The sequence below is a fragment of the Procambarus clarkii genome, chromosome 2 (genome assembly GCF_040958095.1).
Source record: "Procambarus clarkii isolate CNS0578487 chromosome 2, FALCON_Pclarkii_2.0, whole genome shotgun sequence".
In the NCBI taxonomy this organism is placed as follows: Eukaryota; Metazoa; Arthropoda; class Malacostraca; order Decapoda; family Cambaridae; genus Procambarus; species Procambarus clarkii.
The window spans coordinates 47,935,484-47,957,449 of NC_091151.1; the positions used below are offsets into that span (position 1 = coordinate 47,935,484).

Genomic DNA, 21,966 nt, shown 5'->3' on the forward strand with positions numbered 1-21,966 from the left:
AACTATATTTGGAGATTTAAAATGTTCCAATTGGTTTGGTATAATTTATTGAATGATATTGTTGGTCACTTTCAAAATGCTACAATGTAATAAGTACAGCATTGTAATACCAAAAAAACTTATGTTTATGACAATAAATAGTACATTATTAGAGTTCACATGTACACTACTAGAAGTTGTTACACATTTTATGTCTACTTTTGTAATTTTAGAGATCTCTGATTATGTCAGGGTTTCACTTTCAAGGGTTGATTTTATTATGTGTACAGTGTTCATTATGAAACTCGGTAGTGTATATAGTTACAACTGTTCCTTCATATATCATCCCTTTACATATGCAATAATCACTTTGTCATATAGAATGTAAAAGGCTTTTCCTTTAGATTATGATGTAAAAGGAAAATATAGTTATCAAAGAATATAGGCATTAATTGGAGGTGTAGGCAGTACCCTGACATTGTTGTTCTCAAAAATATAAATTAACCACAGTTCTAGTTACTCGAAGAACTAAATCTAAATCAGCTAGAATGACTATTATGATATGGCAACATGATCCGACAGAGCACTCTGGCCTCCAGTCACTTGGAGAAAGTGCATCATCCACTTGTGGGGAATTCTTATAAGTAAATGGTAAGTATTCCATTAAATTTTGCAATACAGTATGTTCCACAGGCTTTAATTTATACATACATATTAATGTCAGTTTTCTTAATTAGTTGACTAAAATTTGTCATTTGTATTAAACTTTATTGCTAAAGAAAATGAAAATAATTACTGATAAATCTTATCATAAAAGTTGAATAATACCTTACAATAATATGACTTGAAAAATGACTTAAGATATTAAAGTATACACACAATACGTCACAATAACAATGCATTTAGCTATAATTGCTTTGTTATGCAGACAGTAATAAATGCTGGGAGGTTAAGTTGTACACATTACAGGTTTACCCACAATGCATATCTAATACTGTATTTACATCACAAACATATTCAAACACAGTGCATTAATACACAAGCACACTTGGGACTAAATATCAGCAATCAATCATAATATTAGTTCTCTTCGAAAGTCATAAAACCTTTATTAAATATTGCAGTTAGGAATCATTATTCTCATATCCAGACTGGCTGAATTTGATTAACACAATAAAAATACACTCGAGTATTTATAAAGCCGAAACAAATGTGCCCTGTTCAATTGTGTATGAAAACTACAACCAACAGCTTAATAGCTTCAAGACATATTAAGCAGAGCCTAACAGTCTGTGCTATATCTGTATATATGCTATTTTTACAACATGCTTGCATATTTTGGGGGGTGATTAGGGTAATAAATGCTATCAAAGCAAATTTAGAACAATGTACATACTGTACTACAATACATTCCTGCTTTAATGAACAGATTCTTACTGGACTCCACTCTCATCGGCTTAAGTTATGTTGCACAAGTTATTTGCCGTTTTATGCCTAACGACATAGTTTTTACTGTTGCAAGTGATAGCACACGCTACATTGTGTACATATGATGCCAAAATAGCTTTGAAATTTTTTATTTTTATATACAGTAATTAAATTTTTATCTTTTTCAGTAAGTATTGAATTCCAGTACAGTGAATAAATGGGCTTCTTTCACTGAAATCTTCCATTATTTTTCACTGCAAGCAGTCATCAACCAGAATGAAATCCTTCCATTGCACCTGAATTTAAGTTTAGTCTGATAATCATTTATGCTATAGAGTACACAGTATTTTCACCTACCACGACAACCATAAAATATATACAACTTTTTTAAAGAATGTACATTTTAATAAGAATTATAATGCACAAATGGAATGACATCAAAATATTTGTGAAAAATTGCTATGGCTTATACAGAACTTATAGCTTACTATCTAGGACTTCACCAGGATCATCTATGGTTGACTTGCGGTCAGCGATGGCTTTCAAGAGCTTTCTACGTGGTCCAATTGGCAGTTTCATACTTATTAGGTCCTCTTCACTCAGAAGCATAAGAGCATCAATGTCAATGTGTTCTTTGGCAAATGTTGGGATGAAGTCTACGAGGCCGGCAGCAGCAAGGAACAGGTACACAGGGGTTGCTTCACTTTCATCGTCGGAGGGTAAATCCTAAGATATTACATTCTTAAGTAAAGTGACAAACAGGTAACGAATTTGCAATGATGACCAAATCACATATCAGAAAATGGAGAAACTATGACATTTCAATCCATCCTGCATCATTATCAAGTTGTGTGATGACTTGTTAATGGTCCAGGATGGACTGAAATGTCATCGTTGGTTCCCCATTTTCTGATGTGTTGTTTGGTCATCATATCTTCAGCCAAGTTATTGTGACTTATTGTCTGCAAAGAATTTGCAATTCCTTAGTAAAATGATTTGAAGGTGTAGGTCAAACTATAGAAATAAAAACACTTGACACACAAAGCATGAGGCCGGGTAAATGGTTATGTGGGAATTCCAATTTAGACAAGCCTATAACAAATACTCTTGAGAAACTATCATTCATATTTTTCATAAGGTTATTTTTTCATGACTAAGTTGACTACCAGTTATTTCTGTGGGGAGCCCCTTTGGCTCCCTTGAGCTATCGGGCTCATATGCAAAGCATTAGACCGGGGCATTAGTCTATGGAGATCTGACTACAAAGGGACCACTAGCCAGAACATGGCCCCCCTCGGAGAGGCACAGGGAGCAACGGCCCTGGAAAACCCCTGTGGTTCGGGGTTAACCTTATCTGCCATTGACCGGGGTTATGTCTACCAGTAAGGCAAGCATAACAAAACAGACCCTCACATGGTAAGAAAATTACACCCGAAAGCCGAACAGAGAGGTAGAACTCCCTCAATTCCCAAGGATACAAGCAAACATCACACTTCATTGCCACCACATCGCTCGTCTGTGTACCCACCAGGAGGAGGAGGGGGAGCCCTAGGCCCCTCACACCAGCGACCCAGTCACTCCAGTTTGTCAGCTAATGCGAACCGGCGTGGACGTCTTCTCTGGCCTCACTTTCCAAGCAGTATTTGCTTTCGTGGTGTCGTTAAATGTGGTGGCCAGGTGTCCTCAAGAGTACCAGAGCTGCATGCGCTTAGGGGCCTCCTTCCCTAAGTGCCCTGTGAGTACTACCCTTGCGTGTTAGGGTTCTTTTCCCTGGTGCGTTCAGGAACCAAATCCATAGGGGTTTTTGCTGCTAGGCACTTACCCTGCCCTTAAGGCCAGCTGGGGTTTCGTGGCCCCCATTTGGCCTTGGGGTAAGGATTGGTATCATGCTGTTGGGGCATCAAGGTGTTGTGCAGCCTGCCTGCCTACCTACGCGGGGGCCAGTTCCTGTTTCTGGGGACGTTGTCCTTTTGCGGGGGTTACTGGTGTGGCTATAGTTCCACTTATAATATATTGGTGGCCCTCCGCTAGGCTCCTGTGATTGTATACGTCACAGGGGTTTCAGTGTTTTTATCTCCCCCCTTTGTTAGCTTTGGGACTTAACTGGTTAACAACACCTTGCCCAGGCTTCACATAGCCATCAGCCTTCGGGGCTCGGTGGACCTATGGATGCGTCTTACGAGTTCTAGCCCGCCTCGTGTGGGTTTGAAGGTTGCTGTGTGTCCTTGTCTCAAAGATGACAGTTACTGCTTTTGCCTCCGTCATGCTGCCTGTTGGGTCAACGGCAACTATGACCCAGAGTCTTGCGTCATGTTCTATGCTTGTTCTTCAGTACCATTCTGATGACATTACTGTTAGGGTACAGGCAGTATCTGCGTTGCATGATAGGTTTAGATTGCTGCAATGCGCGAGGTTGGTTCCCACCCATATGCCTCGTGGTTGTCCCGCTTTGGTTATAGGGACCTAGACCTGGGGCGTTAAGTCACTTCAACTTTGTTTCAGTCTGCGCTCTCATCCTGCACCTTCCCCCCTGCTTCCAGCTCCCAAACGTCTGAGGGTTTTGGGGTCGGGGGCAGGGTTTAGTTGGTAATGAGACTCGGGCAGCTTCAGGGGCTGCCCCGTTCGGGTTGGGGACAGAGGCATTCAAGCTGGTTCCTCCTCACGAGGCTTCTGGGTCCCACCAGCAGGCCCCCTTCTTTTCAGTCTTTCCTCTGGACTCTGCCTTTTCTTCAGGGGTAGAGGGTTTAGAGGATGGCTCTGCTCTGGGTCCCAACTTGGGGGATCCTGGGGCTGGGGAGGAATTGCCACTCGGAGTGGCTCGTCTGCTGGATTCTCGGAGTTTGGCTCTCCGTTCGGTTCATATCTGTGGAGTTTCCAATGTCCTGGCAGACGGCCTATCTCGGTTCATTTCCCTGTTCAAGTAATGGACGGTCGATGCAAACTCCTTCAGTTGGCTCTGCTGGACGTACGGACACCCGGAAGTGGACTTCTTCAGGTTGGCGTGGTCTCGGCGTCTCCCGATATATGTGGCCCCCTTTTCTGACTGAGGTGGTGGATGCCTTTCGGCAGGACTGGTCAAGGTAGGGTTAGCTGTATCTCTTCCCTTCCCCCTCCCCGTCCAGCTGTTGCTTCGGGTTCTGGCTCAGTTGGAGTCTTACCTCGAGAGAGTAGTCTTTGTGGCCCCTTGGTGGCCGGCCCAGGCTTGGTTTGAGGCGCTGCTTACTCGACGTCCAAACCCGGGGTGTTTTTGGCTCCACCTCTCCCAGCAGGTCAGAATGGTCCGGTACACTGCAAGTACAGTCTTCTCCTCCGCTCTTTGCGTCTGGTCTTTTTGACGCGGGTTTATCACTATTTGTATGGTGATCAGGTGGCTTTGTTGATTGTGTCCCACCTGAGAGTTTCATCTCGGCGACAGTATGAAGTTTCATGGTGTTCTTTCCGCCATTTTTTCTCCCTTCGAAGGTTGTCTTCTATTTCTGATTAGGTTGTCTTGTCCTTTCTGTCTAGGCTGTTTCAGGACTGTCATTTGACACCTAATACTGTCGCCTCATATTGTGTGGCATTGTCGGAGCCACTACAACTTGCGTTCGTGGTGAATGTTACTTCTGCCCCATTCCGGAACCTTTTCGTGCTCTGTTTTACCTCCGGCCTGCTCATGCGGTGTCCAAGCCATCCTGGTCGTTGGACAGGGTGCTCTCCTATCTTCTTCTCGATTCATGGTGGCCTCTTCAGTTCAAAATTGTTTTTCCAAGGCTCTGTTTCTGTTGGCATTGGCCTCTGGGGGTTAGGTCGGTGAGCTTCATGCTCACCTCCGGCGCAGGGATTTCTGCTCCTTCGATCCTTGTAGTTTGTTTGGTTGCAGCCTTCTTTTCTGGTGAAGAATGAGACAGCTGCTTTCTGGAGGGGTCCTTGGGTTATTCATGCTTGTTTGGTCAGGCCAGGGATGCATTGTGTTTTGTGTCTGGTTGTGGCTTTTCACCGTTACCTGTGAGCTTCAGCTTAAGTGGCCGAACTTAGTGCATCAACTTAAAGATGCGCTTAAAGTTGATCCGGTTTCCTTTGTTCCCTGTTCCAGGGATTGGGTCTCCCAGGAACCAACAAGTCCAACATAGAACGACAACTAGATGAAGTCGCCTGCAGAAACTGCGTGACAACAGCCTCCGTAAACAGCAACGGACAAAATGGTGACGAAAACCTAAGAGCCAGGGCCCAAGCAGATTCCAGAGAAAGAGAGAGAGCACTGCCTGACGGCACGCGAGACGAGAAGCAATGAAGAAAGAACACCGCCTTTTTCAGGATAGGCGCAAACAGCTTCAACAGCACAGCCAACACCAAAGCTGGTTCTTGCTGGGTTTTTTATTTACACTATTTTAGTTAATATTTTGGCTCATAACATATTCATTTGTTTGACCAATATTGGAATACACAAAAAATAAATGCAGAACCAATATTTTATGACAAATAAGGTGGAAAATAAATGAGTTAGGATGATTCTCTATATTCTACACTATCTGGTCAATTCCTTCAAAACTGCACACCTAGATATTAAGTAATCAAGGCCCTATCATTGTAATTCAGTTAAAAATTTAACCTAATTCTTTAAATCCACATCCATGCAGATGGCTGCTTTCTTGGAGAAACATTCAGTTTGAAGTTCACCAACTGCCTACTTTTCATTAACGATAGGATGAATCTATTTCAGCAAAATTAATATATAATATACTGATACCAACCTCCTCTTCCCAGGGTTCAGCAGCCTGTCTGTAAGGCAGGGAGGTAGAAGAATCTCCTGCAGATGAGGCTCTTGTTGACTCGCTACCACTAATGGCCAAGCTGCTCAGTGTTGCCGTTATAGAATTTGTTCTGCAAAGTTAAAGCTGTATGACAAAATGTACATAAAAAGTAAATAAATCTATATCTGTAAAACAAAATGTGTGTTTAAGGTTGGAGGCCAGACACTTAGGGTCTAGCCTCACCCAACTATCCAAAATGACACATTGGGGGTATAGGAGTGTCAGAGGTCAATTGGGGTCGGCCCCATTGCCACACTAAGAAATATCGACATTCTGTAGGGAAACTCCCTGTGATTTTCATGAAGTAAAGTCTGAAATCAGTGATGTGCTTTCTGTATAGTTATTTAATAGGTCTTTCAGTGCTTCATAATATATAGATTAAATATTCTGTGAGAAAGAAGGTGGGGGGAGGAGAAGTGAAGTGAGAGATGGAAGAGGCTGGAAGAAAGGGATGAAGAGGGGGAGATGGGGGAGGATAGCATAAGAGATGTGAGAGAAAGGAAGAGAAAGATGCAGGCACAGCCCAGTAGCCCCTCTAGTACTGTATATATTACATATTGCATATCACACAGTTTCCTGTAGTAAGAATAAATTTATTTTAAAATCCCTTGCAACAAGAATCAGGTCACAAAAGAACTCACCTAAAGGCAACAGAACCAAAACCAGGTCTTGCAAACAGGGAACCTCTAGACAACATGTTCTGTTGCTCCATGCCATCAAATGTAAAGTCTGGTTGGCTGAGAGTTCGTTGCATGGGTCTCTCTCCATCCTCACTATCGCTAGTCTCAAACACATCAGTGAGCCTCCCTCTCTTGATGTCTAGAAATAGTGGCCAAGTCAGCTTTGGTGAAATATAATACAGTACAATGTTCCCTTATTCCATGAAGTATATGGATGGAGTTATGAGAGAGATATTAAAGCAAGAGAATACAAGAAGAGTATTCAGAATATTCTTCAGAGAAGAGTATTCTGGGTATTCTGAATGAGAAGAATACCCAGAACATGAGGAATAAATGTAGTTCACTACACTATTGGTTCTAAGTGTCTGGATGTAATGTATTCTCAGAGACCCCTAGAGTTAACAAAATACTATGTTGCTTTGTTTAAGTATCTTATAGGAACAAATAGTGTTCAGAGATCAAATGATGTCGTTAGAATGCTAAACATAGAACCAAAATATAATCAAATTAAACTAATCAGAAGAGAAAGTAGGGAGACCCCCAGTTAGGTACAGTGGTACCTTCATTTTCGTAGTTAATCCGTTCCCAGAGACAGTACAAAAACCGAAATGAATTTTCCCATAAGAAATACTGTAATGTATATTGAATTAATCCATTCCACACCCCCAAAAATATTAACTAAAATATAAGTTTTATACAGAATAATACTCTTAGGTACCTTACCTTTATGGAGGACTCTTGTTGGCAAACGGAAGACAGTGAGGAGGGGGGAGGAGGAGAGGTGTTAGTGTTTAGAAGGGGAGTCCCCTTCCATTATAACAGCAGTGATGACATTTATGGGATACTCTCTCTCTCCTTACGTTTTGCAGGCATTCCACTAGGACCTGGTTGTGACTCACTGCTTACTTGTCTTACTAAGAATATGTCTATAGACGCTTGTTTTCCCTACATTTTAAAACTTGTCTGTTGTGAGACACATATTATCTCACTATGAATGATCTTTTTTTCCACTATTGTCATCCTCACAACTATTTTCTTAGGTTAAACATTACACTGACTTTCTTGATACCCATGGCATGATATATAACAAGAACTTTTATGTTCAAAAACCAAAAAAGCACAAAAACAATGAAATTCTTCACAAAGAATCCAAATGCGATCATCACTAGGCGGGAGACACTGGTAAACTGAAGCACCACGCTCGCTAGTGGATCTGTACGTGTGTAAACAAACTATGACCACCGAGGCAAACTACAACTACTGAATCGAATTTCTCGTAGAAATTTACTACGAGAACCGAGGTTTCACTGTATTTGGAATTATGTAGGTCTACTGTCAAAGTGATGACTTACTGACAAGTATTTTGAGTTTTAGTGAACACGCATCTATTTTGCATGATCTGTGTGTTTACCTCAGCCAATATTGTAATGATTTTTATAAGTTTTGATAAAATTCTGAATCTAATGCATGAGTGTCACTCATTGGTGTAACGTGCATGAATAATTATGAGTCGAAAGTAGTGTGAGAACCCAGTGTATGTGATATTAGAATAAGTAAGATAAGTGTTAATGAATGTAATGAATGTATTTGAGAATATGAGCAGCAAAGGAAGGATAAGAAGATAAGTGATTATGATGAGTGTTGTTATAAGCAAACACCCTAGATGTTGGTTAAAAGCAATCACATTACATAGTCAACACCCAGTAATGTTGGTCACTTGTAACCAATAGTGCCACTGGGACAAGATGACATCTGCTTAATGAATGGCAAATTTCAATAAATTAATTCAAATACTGTAGAAGCAAATTTTAGTTGTGAATGAAAGACAAATTGACAATTTATATGGATTATTTTACACTTAAGTCTATGAAATGGTCGATAAAGTATAAAGTTGAACACATTACAGCTTCAATGCCATTACCTTGAGTTTAAAGTGTGAAAGGTGTAGTGACAGATCTAGTCAGCTTTCTCAGTATAAAGCAGAGAAAGAATAATATTGTTTCATATAGAGTATAGAGAAAACATCAAACACAGCATTTAATTACTTAAAAATAATTGTAATAGCAAATTATACTAAGCAGATTAAATTTGAGTATATATTTTACCACTGAAGAAAACTTAAAAATTGCAGTCTTGCCCTTTAATAGGTATTTAGAAAAAAAGAACTATACGACAATGAATAGTATATTTTTTTTAAATCATGACATGGAGTATCTATGAGAACTAAACCACACATCAGAAGATGAGGAGATGACGACATTTTGGTCCATCCTGGACCATTTTCAAGTCGGTTGTCTTCAGTCGATTTAATATTTGACTTGATAATGGTCCAGGGCGGACCAAAATGTTGTCGTCTCCTCATCTTCTGATGTGTGGTTTAGTTCTCATATCTTCAAGCCATGTTATTGTGACTCATTGTCTGCATATGGAGAATCTATGAAAAATAAAACATGTACAATATTGTCATACTGAATCGCAAATACTTAAAAGAAACCATGAGAAATATACGGACGGACAGGACAGCACATACATCTAGGCGACTCACTGTTGGTGCTGCTTAAACTGCCACCTGGTACAAACATGATCTCAGAGTCTCGACGGAGACCATTAAGATTCCGCACTGACTTCTTCCCATCGGATTCCACCTCTCGTACCTAGCAAAATTATACATAAATAGGCAGAATTTGCCATGTTGACCACAAAGTAAAGTTTTAGAAACATTAACCAAAACATTTTTATTAGCACTACAGAATAGTGATTGATCGTAATTATTAATTTGAGGTGAAAATGCCAATTTGGGTATTACCATTACCACATTGACATTTCTCATTACAGTACAGTATATGTATAACAGGAACTGAAGTGATAGAAAAGAAATCCTCAGTGTGGTAATACTGAGATCAGTGATGCCCATTTGAATATTGTTATAATAGAGAAATAACAGTTCCAGGGATTTATCATTTGGGGTATTTATTGTCAGAAAATTTTAAAGTGCAGAGCTCAGACCCAAGCAATACTGCAGCAGTTGTTATCATTATTGCAACCTCACAGTAGAAGCCTCTTACCTGCTACATTTGTGGCACAAGCTAACTATCCCAGCTGCACTCCCTAGCAAAAGTCAAACTTGAAGGCATAGAGTTCTGTGACCTAGCCCTAGAAAACTTCTTAGTCTGTCTCCTATCCTTTGACTAGACAAGGGCTACATGAGCCACATTACAACTGCCTCCAGTTCTTCTCCAGGAAAGGGTGGTGTCCCACAAGGGAATAATGGCAAGAAAGTTCCCAAATGCTGCCTGACAATTGTACTTCTTAAATGAAGTCACACCACATGTCCATATGATAATTAGATTTACAGTATACCCAAGTATTTTATATGCAAAATATGATTTTCTATATCTATCATAGTTGCCACAAATCATACAACTGTATAGTCTTTTTACAAGGAATTATTACCTATACCTGTACTTGATACATGTTCTTTAAACCTTAGATGACAGCTTATGTCATGTGACTTAATTTGGTTCAGCAGGAGCGAATTTGCATCATGGCATGTTTCACTTCAGAAATTTAATGACATTAGGTTTAGTTAATAAATCCCTATAATTACCAAGATTTGGCAACTCTCTAGCTATTATTATCCAATAATGTACAGGTCAAATTATCAAATTTACTATAATAAATAAAAATAATTCACTACAAAATTTTTGAGCATCTGGCATTGTGTAAAAAAAAAATTATTAAAAATATTACATTTAACACATCTATTATTATTTTCCTCATTCATCCAAATTTCTTTTTTCTCCATATCCTACCAAAAAAAAAAGATTATGGTGTAACTATCTAAATTTCAGGAACTGATATATTTTATATGAATCTAGGTTATTTGGAATTCTGTATATCTAAGGAAGTATGTGAGTTCTTCATATTTTTTTTAAATTTTGAAATATTTTTAACTCGTTTGTAAAGAGACAAATTTTTTATATAAGAATTGTGCATAATGGAGCCCCACAGATAACTTGTTTCCAATATATTATGGCTTGTTGCAATGGGAGCCGGTCGGCCGAGTGGACAGCACACTGGACTTGTGATCCTGTGGTCCTGGGTTCAATCCCAGGCGCCGGCGAGAAACAATGGGCAGAGTTTCTTTCACCCTATGCCCCTGTTACCTAGCAGTAAAATAGGTACCTGGGTGTTAGTCAGCTGTCACGGGCTGCTTCCTGGGAGTGGAGGCCTGGTCGAGGACCGGGCCGCGGGGACACTAAAAGCCCCGAAATCATCTCAAGATAACCTCAAGAATGTTCAATTCAAAGGAAAACTTCAATATAAAATATAATAACATTCCTCAGTTAATTATTAATTAAATTTCAAAGCACTATGCTATCAACAATCCCACTACTCTTAAAAGACTGCTGGATAAGCATAACCATGAAACAAACTATTGCATTGCTAAGTATTTTATGAATCAGAATGAATAAAACATTCTGTTTATGCTTGCTAAAACATTATTACAAATCTTAATGCTATTTTGAACACAAGGAATTCTATCCATCAGTTACCCAATCCCAAATCCCACCCATTCCAAGTCCTTCATCAGTGATTCCTCTTACAACGAACTGGGGGATCTGGAGACTGTTCTATATACAGCAAACAAGGAATTAAAAATTATGCACAAATTTTAAGAGTAGCCATAGATATAAGGATTAGGTAGAGGTTGATATTTTGAGTTGCAACATGTGTGAGAACTTGGCATTGCACCATACTGTCAACAGAAATTAGGTGTTATAAATACCTCTAGTTATATAGGCATAGCATCAACTATATAAATTACATTTACTATGTTATTTAACTATACAAATATTAGTAGATTTGATATATGTAAATGCAAATTGAGGTCTGTTTTCTCCAAATATTAATACTGCTAGCAGTCATTGGGGGATGCAAGTTATACCAACTTCTATACAGTACCTTGAAATCACTTGAGGTTTTAGTATCATCAAGCACTTTCTTCTTAATTATCTTTTTCTGTATGCCTCCCATATTTTTCTTGGCATTGTTGTTATTTGCAATGGTGAGGTCAGAGAATTTGGGGCTATTGTGAGCATTGTTGTAGAGTACACGGGAGTCTTTCCTCGGGCCACTAAATAGGGCCATGGAGCCCCGTGAGATAGTATTTATGATGGCTTTGCTTCGACCTGTAAATATCAAATAAGCCCAAAATAAAGTATCTTTTAAACTAGTTAATATACTTATTAATTAATCACCTAAAACCAAATTTAACTGATTAAAACCAATGTAAAATACACTAAAACAAACTTACTTTGGGGTTTTTCATCAACTTTCTCAATCTTCTCTCTCTCTCTTTGTAATTTGACATTTTCGTCTTCTCGTTTTTTATCAGCTTTCTTCTGAATTTTGTCAAACTCTTTCTGTCTCTTCTCAGCATCCTTCTGTGCCTTGTCCTGCAGCTTCTTCACTTGCTGTTAAAGAAGTGTGACCATAAGAAGTGGTTGTAACTAACACCGATTAACTAGTGTCACCATAATAAGTAACAACTAAGAAGAGTTATTTCAGTATTTCTCACAATTAATATAGATTTTCATTTAAGTTTCTCCATCTTCACCTTTTACCCAGTCTCCCTGTATATTTCACTCATCATTGGGGAAGGGGAGATGGTTTCGTCTTTGACATTCTGTTAGCTAATCCCAGTCTCATTAACTTTATTAACAGGGTCTACACTAAATTGTACAGCTCTTATCATAACATTCCCATTTATAATACATATTATCTATATCCACATTGCACCCCCACCCAGCTATCCTTCTGTCATGCAGAGTTCAAGAGTTTAGACACATTCAGTTAGTCTTTCAATGCTCATTTTCAGATTGTTAAGTCAGGTTCGCCTGCCTAAGATAAATTATCTCTGCAAATACGGTCCTCAGTTCCTCACTCAAGGCCTAGTTTATCCATCCTTAGTTTTCAGATTCCCAAATGAACTCTCAGTTCCTCATTCAGGGCACCTATTTATCTTTCCTGATTTTCAAAATTACCAACTTAGGATCTTAGTCCTCCCCAACATAACCATAATTTATCCATGCTATTTCTCACTTGATACCTCATTTTGTAAGCATCCCAAGTTCTCAGATCTCCAGTTTTGGTCCAAAGTATCTATTGGAGGCTCTAAATTCATATACCTGTACTGTAGATGGTCCCAAATGTTTTGTTTCTGTCACATTATTGAACTTGCCATTTCCTTATACAGTTTTGGATAAATTTAAGTTATACAACCTATCCAAAGCTTATTTATGGGAAGTGATTATTTTAGTGACCAAACTAGAATTATTTTTTTACTGTATTAATTAATCCATTAAGCTGTACTACTTCATCAGGTAATTATATTTCAGAATTTGAATTTGGTTCCACACATTGGTCCATGGGGAGAAGTGGAAAAGTGAGATATTTTGCCATGTACGAAAATACAGCATCTCACTTTTCCCCATCGGAACTGACCTTAGGGTCAGACATGGTCTGTTTAGCAGAGACAGTGTCGAGGTAACGGAGAATGTCGTCCTTGTTGTTCATGGCAGCAAGCTCCTTGGCAGTGTGAAATTCATTGTCCAACGACCAGATGTTGACGCCAAAGTTGACAAGGAAGGAGACACAATTTATATGACCTCGGGCAGCCGCACAATGTAGGGCTGTATTGCCATAGTTGTCACATTTGTCTGGCTCGCCTCTGAAAAAAACACACCTATATCGAAACTACATTTATTTATTATTATTACAGTACAGTACAAACAGATTTGGTGACAACTAAATATCAAGCTTTCCTTTCCTTTCCTGAGCTTTCCCCAAAGAGGTTTTTTTTTAAGGTTTATATCACATGATAAAAAGAAATTGGATTTTGTGATTTGTTCTACCCTCACATAAGTGATGAGGTTGAGCTATGGTCCAAGTACTAACGATGTCCTCACTATATATAGCAATCAGAAAATATAAAAAATATAACTACACTAAAAATATACATATACGAACAAATATATTTCAATTATAGGAGTTGTACCACGGTAGAGGCTGGGAATCACAGACCCTCGACTAACATGGACCTCGATCGGGTCTAGACAAGCTTTATCACCAAAATTGGGAACCATTCGATCGAGGAAAGGTTCGTTGCTTAAAAGGTGTGAAATAACTGAGATATGTATTAAATAGATCTCTACAAGTTTGAATAACCCAAACATACTGCAAATACTGAAGGACTAATCCCATATATATATATATAGTCTCAAAAACAACACAATTCCTTTTCCCATCTCTTCCTACTACAGTGGTTGTGCTATGTACTATTTTATATATTGAGCAATCGACCTTAACGCACAAGGATAATTGCCACAAGCCGGAGAAAGTGGTGGTATATAATGATGCAACATCCGTCAAGAGGTTGTTTTTAAGTTTTCTGTGAGAGTATCCTGGAATATGTGGAGCAGGAACACCAATTATCCTTTTTTGTTTCTCACAACCAACGAACATATTGGCTTCGTTCTCGACTCGCAATCGTGGATCCGGGTTCGATTCCGCAATCGATTCTCGGGCGGGACAAATGGTTTGGGCACGTTTTCCCTTTAGCCTAATGCCTTTATTCACCTAACAGTAAATGCGTACCCGGGAGTTTAGCAACAGTTGTGTATGTGTGTGTAGTCACCTAGGTGTGCTTGCGGGGGTTGAGCTTCGGCTCTTTCGTCCCGCCTCTCAACTGTCAATCTGCTAGTGAACTGGTTCCTGAGCTTATTAAGCTATCATATCTACATTTGAAACTGTGTATGGAGTCTGCCTCCACCAAATCACTTCCTAGTGCATTCCATTTATTAACTACTCCGACACTGAGAACGTTAGTGTAGTTAATATCTCTGATATGTCTCTGTAGCTCATTTCGGTTCTCAGTTTTCACCTGTGATCCCTTGTGCGAGTACCACCCGTTAAATAATCTGTCCTTATCTACCCTGTCAATTCCGCCTGAGAATTTTGTATGGGGTGATCATGTCTCTATATGAGACAGGCTCACCGCGCTTGCAGCCCATTCTCGCTAGCGTTCCCAACGTCAATAAACTGTCGAATTAAAGTGTCTTCCTGTCCCTGACAAAACGAATTATTTTACTAACGGGACGTACAGTATTCTCAATAAATATAAACATTATATATATTTAAACTATAATGAACAAATAATGTTCAACGAGAACTTTTGTTTATTGAGAACAAAAACCATAAAACGTTACTATAGGTTTGAAATTGAGAAGACAAAGTACCGTGTATCAAAAATATAAAAGAAATACAAACATTTCCATTGAAATACAACCGTCATACAAATATCAAGTAACCTTGATAGTGGCTCGTATTTTCCCACAAGAGGATGTGACTTTGTGAGAATGAATGGGAACAAACTTGGTGGTGAACTAGCATGCATGACGTCACTCGTTATATACCTCCATGCTGTACTTTCATACAATAATTCTCCAGTGAGATGGAAAGTTATCATTGATGTCCATTAATAACACTTTCCCGGTGGGTACAACATCCAAGAGCAACGCCGAACCGTACCCCACTTGCAGATAATGTGCCCAATGAGTAGGTGAATACAGTAGCTAGTAAATAACATGCATACACCGAGGTATATTTAACTGTACTGCATCCTGAATGATCTCAAAAAATCAAATATTCTGTACCACTGACAATGCTATATCAGGTATAGTCACTCTGGTTTACCGCTTTCTTTTGATAATTACTTCCACTTCTCGGGGTAAATACACTGATTTTGATATAGTTCAATTCAAGACTAACGCTTGCTGCATGGTTAGTCAGTAACTATGGTGGCCTAATAACCCTCTTAAACTAGAATTTGATATGCCTCGAGTCCAGTACCAAACTACATAGCTTACATGCTTAGAATATACAACCAATGAAAAGTCCACATGAAAAAAAGCTACTAACTTAAGAAAAATGCAACTCATGTTTCTTTCTGACTACACGCCATGAGTATAACACATCAAATCTAAATTATGAGTCGCAACACAGCATCATAATTTTGAGTTGCAACATAAGTTGAAACCTGACTGAGTTGAAACATAATATTGAGTTGCTGTACGACACCAATATATCACAAGTTACAAGAATATAACATTAGGAAGAATAGCGTAGTGCAGTCCATCCTTGCCTCTATGTGGCAGTGCACAATAGAAAGTTGTTTTTTGCATATTCATACATTAAAACATTGATTGTAACCATGATATATTTGTGCTTCAGCCTACAGTTTAGACCTAATGTCTTGTGTATGACCCTCTGTCCTGAGTGACTGAATACCAGCATTATCCTCACTTTAATAAGACTTTATTGAAATCCTCAGATTAGGCAAAATTGTAATTAATTTTGTCAATAAAGATGTTAATAATAAGTTAACCAGACGACACACTAGAAGGTGAAGGGACGACGACGTTTCGGTCCGTCCTGGACCATTCACAATCGACTTGAGAATGGTCCAGAACGGACCGAAACGTCGTCGTCCCTTCACCTACTTGCGTGTGGTCTGGTCAACATACTTCAGCCACGTTATTGTGACTCATCGCCTGCACATGTTAATAATAATAAAGTGCAGTAGATGATGGCGTACGCGTGATACATACATCATCATCATACGCGTGAAGTTAAGGCTTGGACAACTTCTCCCTTTCCTAGGACGACTTCGACGAGCCTAACAGTTTTCCTGTTCCCGATAAGAGTATACACACCGTAACAATCATGAGTTGCAACGTGAGGTTAAAAGTGAAGGTCGCAACGTACCGCCATGGTGGCAGCGGTGTGTACTCAGGAAACACAAGTGTCAGCAGGGTGAAGCGTGTCACGTGGGTTGGTCCTCCCTTGACCCCCACAGAGGGGAAGAACCAGTCCTGACTATACCAGAGGGCCACTAACACTAGTGGCCTCGACGAAGACAGGAAGCCGGCGGCTTGTCGAAGTCCCCAACCCCCTATTTCTAATGATGATCTTTACCAGTTTTACTTTAAAATTTAAATTCTCCGGTTTTGTACTCAATAATCAACTGTACTTAATGTAAGAGACCAGGGGCCGGATTCAGGAAGGTACTTACGAAGGTTTTTCCTCTTAGCTAAGAGCGAATTCCTTCTTAGCGCCTTCGTGGCGGCTAGGTCCGTATTCAAGTAGGTACCCTAAGTGGAAAAACCTTCGTAAGTTCATTCCGGGATTTAAGTGTGGTTTCGACCACTCGTAGCTTTACGTAAACTGGATATAAGTCATTTTTTCTCTACTACATAACACTGGGATCGATTTATGATATTGGAACATGACCAAAATATTATAGCTGGTGAATCTAGTGAAGAGGAATCCTTCGTGTTAGTTATATATGTATTCTCTGCTTGAAACTTGAAGTAAATATGTGTTTGATGATAGTAGAATTACTTTTATAATAGCAAGATATTATACCAGTAGTTATTAAGTAAATAAACACTGGTGAACATGAAATATGAGAGAAGGTGATGAGCCCTGCCTGATGGGATCATTTACTATCACCAAATGCCCCTGTTCACCTAGTAGTAAGGGTGTACCTTAGCTATACATACCCATTTCTAATTTATTTAGTTTGGTTTTATTTTGAAATTAAATCTGGGTGAGACATAAAATAAAAATATGCTGCACAAATGATGTTAGGTAAGGAGAAGGGTAAAAATGTCACAAACTTTATTCATTGAATACTTAAAGCTATAATTATGACTATATACTGTAGATTATTAAAAAAGAGAGAGAGGGAAGTAGGGGTCCAAAACCTCTTCCTGTTATACAATTTGGGTGTGGAACAAGTAATTATCAAAAGAAGGCACCATGCTGGGAAGGCTATGTAGCAGTAAGGCAGTGAGGTGAGGCAGCTACTTATTTGAGAAATGCTTATTTTATTTACCTTATAAGCTGAGGCAACTTATTTTATTTGAGGAATACTCAGCTGATTCCTCTACATTTAGCATGGAACAAATTTGTGTCCAAGACCTCTTCCTGTTACTCAATTTGGCTGTGTGTAACCAAACTAGAAGTGCTCTACAAATCAAGGGACCCAGAATGTGGAATGACCTCCCGAATCATGTCAAAGGCTGTACCTCTCTCAACCAGTTTAAGAGTTAAACCAAGTACTGCCTAATTAACTCCATGTAACCTAACTTACCTCCTAAATGTCAACCCATGTCTTGCTATTTTTTAAACAACGCTGTTCACCAACATGTGCAATTGCTGAGTTATGCTTTGCTAACCCCCCTTTTTGTATTTTTTATTCCTTCTTTCAACACAATTTATACCTAATTACGATTACTAAGTTTTAGTCTGTGTTTTTTCCCCCACACCTTGCCCGAAATGCTATGAGTATTAGTGGCTTTAGGTATTGTATGTACTAGCTCTGTCTATAAATCCAACATTATGTTTGTAAATCAACTGTATGTACTTTTCCTGAATAAAATGTATTTATTATTTATTTTTTAATCAGTAAGTATTAAAAGAAGGCACCAAGCTGGGAAGGCTATGTAGCACCATTGTGTGTAACAATAAACCAAATTTTTTTTAACAAATAATGCACCTGTATGGTAAAACAAATCCTGTCAGCTGTAAAAATATTGATGCAGTTATTTAAATGAAAAATATAATGAAAGAAATATTACTGGTTTATTTTTATCCTATCTTTTTGTACTGTACAGTATATCCAAGGAAGTGAAAAATTGAGACATAATACACAATTTAATGAATGATTAGCATGGATTAGCAGTTCAAAAGAAATATGACTTGTATTACATATCAACATGAGATCTTAATGATCCATGGTCAACATGATTTAATAAGGATAATACAGTACTGTATTTGTAATAATACAAACTATAATTTAAAATCTTTATTACTGATTTTTTTTATTAAGAAGAATTAGGTATACACAGCAATGTGCTGCTACCCTATTCTATATGGAATATTACACAGTGTAGATAAAAAACTAGCTATAAGTTTATCTAATACTCCCATCTCACAGGATGGTTAGACATACTGTACATGGAATCAATTTAGAAAATACCAGCCTCAATACAAAAAACAAATCAACTCTGACTAAACAACTCTAAGCAATTTTCACAAGAGGTAAGCACTGAATCATGGAAACATTATATTATAATTACTCTTACCAGTTTCTACAAAACTCCTCTCAAACAATGTATTTTTAAACATGTTTAGGTATACACAGCAATGTGCTGCTTCCCTATTCTGTCTAAAGGACCACACAGTGTAGATCAAAAACCAGCTACAAGCTCACCTCACAGGATGGCCAGTCATACATGGAATTAGGAGAGAACAAAATACTTAATGCTGATCTATTAGCCTCCACTGGCAAAATCTGGGTGCAGCACAAGAATATCTTCCAATATTCCTGAGTGTATGAAGTAATTACAGAGCTCAAAATACCTCATACCATTTGGTATGAAGTCACTGATAACAGGACAATCACAGATATAGTGTTGGAGAGTATGTTCTCTCAAGTAGGACTGAAAACAGATGTTTTTTCCACCAAGAGGGCTATAAACCCATGGAACCGCCTACCCGCTGAAGCCGTAAATGCCAAATTCCAGCTAAAAAATATAATTAAGACAATTGGCGGGCCCTTCAACAAGCCGCCGGCTTTCTGTCCTCTTCGAGGTCACTAGATAGTTAGTGGCCCTTGGGTAAATTCAGTAAATATATACAATAATTGTCAGCGCATCTTCCGAGCAACAAGGACAGCTACACAGTATCTCTTAGAATTACGTAGGTAAACAACAAATGTAACATATTTGTTTACTACAATGTCGGTGCTGGCTGTAGAAGTTGAAAAAACATTGTTTTACTTCGAAATATACTAATTTTATAAGAAAATTCGACGTAAATAGGAGGCAGTAGAGCTGCGATAAGCCAGCGCTAAATCTTCAATATGAAGAATGTTGCTGCTCTCTGATTATCCAAACGAAACACAGTAGTGACCTCTATCGGCACGCAGGTGAACCAACAATTTTTCTTCCTAAGTATACCTTATTGAATAGCACCTAAGCATCTTCTTAGGGCGCACTTAGGAACCTTCGTAGCAAACCCACTTACGAAGAAATACACAGAGCTTCCTGAATCTAGGTCCAGGGGCCGGATTCAGGAAGGTACTTACGAAGGTTTTTCCTCTTAGCTAAGAGCGAATTCCTTCTTAGCGCCTTCGTGGCGGCTAGGTCCGTATTCAAGTAGGTACCCTAAGTGGAAAAACCTTCGTAAGTTCATTCCGGGATTTAAGTGTGGTTTCGACCACTCGTAGCTTTACGTAAACTGGATATAAGTCATTTTTTCTCTACTACATAACACTGGGATCGATTTATGATATTGGAACATGACCAAAATATTATAGCTGGTGAATCTAGTGAAGAGGAATCCTTCGTGTTAGTTATATATGCATTCTCTGCTTGAAACTTGAAGTAAATATGTGTTTGATGATAGTAGAATTACTTTTATAATAGCAAGATATTATACCAGTAGTTATTAAGTAAATAAACACTGGTGAACATGAAATATGAGAGAAGGTGATGAGCCCTGCCTGATGGGATCATTTACTATCACCAAATGCCCCTGTTCACCTAGTAGTAAGGGTGTACCTTAGCTATACATACCCATTTCTAATTTATTTAGTTTGGTTTTATTTTGAAATTAAATCTGGGTGAGACATAAAATAAAAATATGCTGCACAAATGATGTTAGGTAAGGAGAAGGGTAAAAATGTCACAAACTTTATTCATTGAATACTTAAAGCTATAATTATGACTATATACTGTAGATTAAAAAAGAGAGAGGGAAGTAGGGGTCCAAAACCTCTTCCTGTTATACAATTTGGGTGTGGAACAAGTAATTATCAAAAGAAGGCACCATGCCGGGAAGGCTATGTAGCAGTAAGGCAGTGAGGTGAGGCAGCTACTTATTTGAGAAATGCTTATTTTATTTACCTTATAAGCTGAGGCAACTTATTTTATTTGAGGAATACTCAGCTGATTCCTCTACATTTAGCATGGAACAAATTTGTGTCCAAGACCTCTTCCTGTTACTCAATTTGGCTGTGTGTAACCAAACTAGAAGTGCTCTACAAATCAAGGGACCCAGAATGTGGAATGACCTCCCGAATCATGTCAAAGGCTGTACCTCTCTCAACCAGTTTAAGAGTTAAACCAAGTACTGCCTAATTAACTCCATGTAACCTAACTTACCTCCTAAATGTCAACCCATGTCTTGCTATTTTTTAAACAACGCTGTTCACCAACATGTGCAATTGCTGAGTTATGCTATGCTAACCCCCCTTTTTGTATTTTTTATTCCTTCTTTCAACACAATTTATACCTAATCCCGATTACTAAGTTTTAGTCTGTGTTTTTTCCCCCACACCTTGCCCGAAATGCTATGAGTATTAGTGGCTTTAGGTATTGTATGTACTAGCTCTGTCTATAAATCCAACATTATGTTTGTAAATCAACTGTATGTACTTTTCCTGAATAAAATGTATTTATTATTTATTTTTTAATCAGTAAGTATTAAAAGAAGGCACCAAGCTGGGAAGGCTATGTAGCACCATTGTGTGTAACAATAAACCAAATTTTTTTTAACAAATAATGCACCTGTATGGTAAAACAAATCCTGTCAGCTGTAAAAATATTGATGCAGTTATTTAAATGAAAAATATAATGAAAGAAATATTACTGGTTTATTTTTATCCTATCTTTTTGTACTGTACAGTATATCCAAGGAAGTGAAAAATTGAGACATAATACACAATTTAATGAATGATTAGCATGGATTAGCAGTTCAAAAGAAATATGACTTGTATTACATATCAACATGAGATCTTAATGATCCATGGTCAACATGATTTAATAAGGATAATACAGTACTGTATTTGTAATAATACAAACTATAATTTAAAATCTTTATTACTGATTTTTTTTATTAAGAAGATTAGGTATACACAGCAATGTGCTGCTACCCTATTCTATATGGAATATTAC

The 21,966-nt window shown here is 38.4% G+C and overlaps 1 protein-coding gene across 2 annotated transcripts in view; it reads right to left on the minus strand.

Annotated features, from left to right (window-relative positions):
- Positions 1–30: 30 nt before the first annotated feature.
- The window catches only part of Sans (SAM_USH1G_HARP domain-containing protein Sans), a 48,230-nt gene continuing 26,294 nt past the window's right edge, over positions 31–21,966 (minus strand). The window contains exons 3-9 of one of the 2 annotated variants that reach the window (XM_045748730.2): positions 13,388–13,613; positions 12,198–12,357; positions 11,846–12,072; positions 9,426–9,534; positions 6,842–7,019; positions 6,141–6,270; positions 31–2,133 (exon numbers count right to left, since the gene is read on the minus strand). In XM_045748730.2, the coding sequence (XP_045604686.1) occupies positions 1,885–2,133; positions 6,141–6,270; positions 6,842–7,019; positions 9,426–9,534; positions 11,846–12,072; positions 12,198–12,357; positions 13,388–13,613 (1,279 nt within the window). In that variant the 3' untranslated portion in view covers positions 31–1,884. Of the gene's footprint in view, positions 2,134–6,140; positions 6,271–6,841; positions 7,020–9,410; positions 9,535–11,845; positions 12,073–12,197; positions 12,358–13,387; positions 13,614–21,966 lie in introns of both variants that reach the window. The other variant, XM_069325459.1, reaches the window with a different exon arrangement.